The sequence below is a fragment of the Orycteropus afer genome, unplaced genomic scaffold, assembly GCF_000298275.1.
Source record: "Orycteropus afer afer isolate SDZICR_OR568_19922 unplaced genomic scaffold, OryAfe1.0 scaffold00926, whole genome shotgun sequence".
Taxonomy (NCBI): Eukaryota; Metazoa; Chordata; class Mammalia; order Tubulidentata; family Orycteropodidae; genus Orycteropus; species Orycteropus afer.
This window is the reverse complement of record NW_006922513.1, coordinates 160,642-164,522: the sequence shown is the minus strand read 5'-3', so window position 1 is coordinate 164,522 and position 3,881 is coordinate 160,642. Positions and strand designations below refer to the sequence as shown.

General features: G+C 41.4%; 1 protein-coding gene across 1 annotated transcript in view; it reads right to left on the bottom strand.

The window, feature by feature from the left end:
* The window catches only part of PHKA1 (phosphorylase kinase regulatory subunit alpha 1), a 414,257-nt gene that overhangs the window by 344,310 nt on the left and 66,066 nt on the right, over positions 1-3,881 (bottom strand). The window contains exon 7 of the mRNA XM_007958330.1: positions 55-98. Within this exon, the coding sequence (XP_007956521.1) occupies positions 55-98 (44 nt within the window). The remainder of the gene's footprint in view (positions 1-54; positions 99-3,881) is intronic.

The window sequence follows — 3,881 nt, the reverse complement described above, 5'->3', positions numbered from 1 at the left end:
AAAGGTAAACATCTTTCTGATATTCTTTGCTTTCACCCAAGATCCATCTGATACCAGCAATGATATCACTCATTCCACACCTTACCTTCTCAATCCAGCTTGAATTGTTGGCAGTTCCTTATCAATATACTGCTGAAACCATTTTTGAATTATCTTCACCAAAATTTAACTTGTGTTTGGTATTAACAATATTGTTCAATTATTTCCATATTGTTGGATCACCTTTTTTGGAATGGGAACAAAAATGGACCTGGTCTAGTCAAATGGCCAGGTAGCTGTCTTCAAAATTTCTTGGCATACATGTTATCCTCAGCCTATATGACTATGAGACCAGAAGAACTAGATGGTGCCCAGCTACCACTATCGAGCACTCAGAGGGGGATCTATGTAGGAGACCCTAGATAGAGTGGGGGAACAGTTTGGAACAAAAAAAGTCATGAAAAAAAGAAAGACGAAATTGGCTCGTCTGATAGAGCCTGCTGAAACCCCTGAGACTATGGCCCCTAGCTGCCCTTCAGGTCTGGAATTGAACACACTCCTGTGGCTTCCAGCCAAACAAATGAAAGGCATATGAGCTGAACATTTACATTAGGTAGATATATGCCTTGGAGAGATCAATCATGGGAGAATAGAAGGGCTATATGTTCACAGGGAGACGACTCAGGGGGCAGGAGTGCATGGGAGGGAAGGACACAGGGAAGAGGTGACTATGAGGAGGAAGTGGGAAGAGGGCTGTTGCATTGTGAGAAATTGCAGTCAATGTCGTGAGACAAAGTGTGTGTGAACTGCTGTATGGAAAATGAATTTGCTCTGTACATTTTCACCCAAATCACAATAACAATTAAAAAGAAAAAATATTCTTGGCATAAACCAATGCTGCATCTGTTTGATGAAATATCTCAGGAGGTAATCTGTAAATTCCTGGAGCCTTGTTTTCCACCATTTCCTTCAGTGTAGCTTGGACTTCTTTCTTCAATGATATTAGTTCAATGTTGAGCAATTCTTTTTGGTACAGTGACTCTGTGTATTCCTTCCATCTGCTTTTGATACTTCTTGCAATTTTTTTTTTTAAATTCTTATTCTGATTTGGGTGAAAGTCTACAAAGCAAATTCATTTCCCATACAGCAGTTCATACACATTTTGTCTCATGACATTGACTGCAATTTCCCACAATGTAACAGCTCTCTTTCCACCTCCTCCCCATAGATGTCTCTTCCCTGTATCCTTCCCTCCAGTGCACTCCTGCCCCCGAGCCAACTCCCTGTGCATACACTGCCCCTCTGTTCTCCCATGACTGATGGCTCCAAGGAGTGTGTATCTACCTGATGTAAATGCTCAGCCCATATGCCTGTCTTTTATTTGGCTGGAGCCATAGGAGTGAGTTCAATTCCAAACCTGAGGGGCAGCCAGGAGCCATAGTCCCAGGGTTTCACCAGGCTATATCAGACCAGCAAACCAATTTTTTTTAATGATTTTTATTTTTGTTCCACGTTCTTCTCCCACTCTATCCAGGATCTTCTACACACATCCTACTCTGAGTGGCTGACAGTGGTAGCCAGGCACCATCTAGTTCTTCTGGTCTCATGATCATATACATTGAGGATCATGTGGTCTACCAGACCCTTGGACTAATTGTTCCCATGTGTCTTTGGTTTTCTTCATTCTTCTTTGCTCTGGATGAGGAGAGACCCATCATCACATCTAGATAGCCACTTGCAAGCTTTTAAGATTCCAGTCACTACTCACCAAGTAGGATGTAGAACAATGTTTTGTGTAGTATGTTATGCCAATTGAGGTTGGTGTCCCCTGCAACCATGGTCCCAAGCCCACATGTCCAATTACTTGTTCCCTCAGGTAGGTGGCTGTGGCCAAGAAGTTACCAAAACCTTGTCCCTTGTCAGCTCTACTATATACCTATACATTGTGCAAAAGGGTTCATCTTTGTTGTCTGTATCTCCCATGTACCTCTCTGTCTTCCTCTTCCTCAATACTTCTTGCATTGTTTTATATTTTGCCCATAGAATCCTTCAGTACTCTAGCTCAAGCCTTGAATTTTTTCTTGTTTTTTTCAGCTTGAGAAATACTGAGCATGTTCTTCCCTTTTGGTTTTCTAACTTCAGGTATCTTCACATTTCATTATAATACTTTACTTTGTTATCTTGGGGTGTCCTTTGAAATCTTCTCTTCAACTCTTTTACTTCAACATTCCCTCCATTCACTTTGGCTAGTATTCATTTACAAACAAGTTTCAGAGTACACTCTGACATCCATTTTGATCTTTTCTTTCTTTGCTGTCTTTTTAATGACCTTTTCCATTCTTCATGGATGATGCCCTTGATATCATCCTACAACTTGCCTGATCTATGGTTCAATATGTCAAGTTTATTCTTCAGACAACATAGCCAATCTGAATATTTACAAGTGATGTTCCAGTTTGGGCAGCAACCTAAAATTGGCTCTGCTCACCAAAGACTGCATGGGCAACTGCACCAGTGGCTGACAACTACAAAGGGAAACAGTGAATAAGGAGATAAGCAGAGCTGTGGACTTTCAGCTGCCTGAGAGGACAGCAATTTTGAATATTTGCAAGTGCCATTCAGATCCAGGCAGCAACCTAAGAAAGGGAAACACTTGGTGAGGACAGCACAAGCAACTAGACTGGAGGCTCACAACTAGAAATGTGCAATATTCCCATGTTACTCTTATACCCTACACCCTCTTGGTGAACAGAGCTGTGGCTATGCCCCACCTCCAATCACCTTCTGGACTGGCAGGAATTCCATCCCAGTCTGTGTGGCCTGACAGAGCCTGGGGGCCCTGTCACACTCCACTCTGATTTTTTTTCTCAATTATTCTTCCTTTCTTCCTTTTTATTTTGTTTTCTCTTTCCCTTCCCTGGTTCTTCTTCGTCTTCTTCTTTTCTTCTCTTTCATTTTCCTGGTTCCCATATTTTTTCTTTCATTTTGTCCCATCCCTTGTTTTTCTTTTTGCAGTTTTCTTATGTTTTCTTTATTATTCTTTAACTGTTCCCCTTTTCTTTTATTCCCCACCCCCAGATATTGTGGCTTTCTTTTTCTCTTCTACTCTTTATCTTTCCTTTGTCTTTCTAAAAATAAATTTTTAAAATTATTCCTTTCATTTATTATCTTTTCCTTTTCCTTGGAGATTTTTTCCTGTTTATGTGGTTGGTACTTTTTTTCTATCCCACTCTAACTGAGAGGGAGACAGCAATCATGTGTGGGCACATGATCCAACAATATCCACACATCCTGCAGTCCCACCCACTGGATGAGGGCCAACAGTTGCTTCTGCACTAACTTACCAATGACAGACGGCAGCCAGTACCTGACCAATTCATCCTCAACTGCTCTTCATGAACATCTAATAGAGATCTGTGCATACACTCTTATTCTCTATCACATCCACCATGAGACAAGTGGTGAGTGCCTAAGTGCTGCCAACAAGGAAATAGAGGAGCACAGTACACTGCTCACTTAGATATACCAAAATAAAATCAGGAAATAAAAATCTTGGACAAATCACACCAGCATACAATCTACAATGAAATATAAATACAATGACAACACAATGTCTTGGAGACAACAGACCATCACAGTCCACACAAAGAAGCAAGATAAAGTGTACAAACAATGAACTAGGATGGAGACCCAGAAAATCTCCAATAGGAAGAAGAAGCATTGGAAATCCCTGATAAGGAATTCAAAAGAATTATATTTAGGTACCTATAAGTCTGGCGGGAGCTCTGGTAGCATAGTGGCTAAGTCACTTGCCTGCTAACCAGACGGCTGGCGGTTCAAACCCACCAGCCACTCCTCGGAAGGAAGGTTGAGCAATCCTACTTCCGTAGTGATACTGCCTC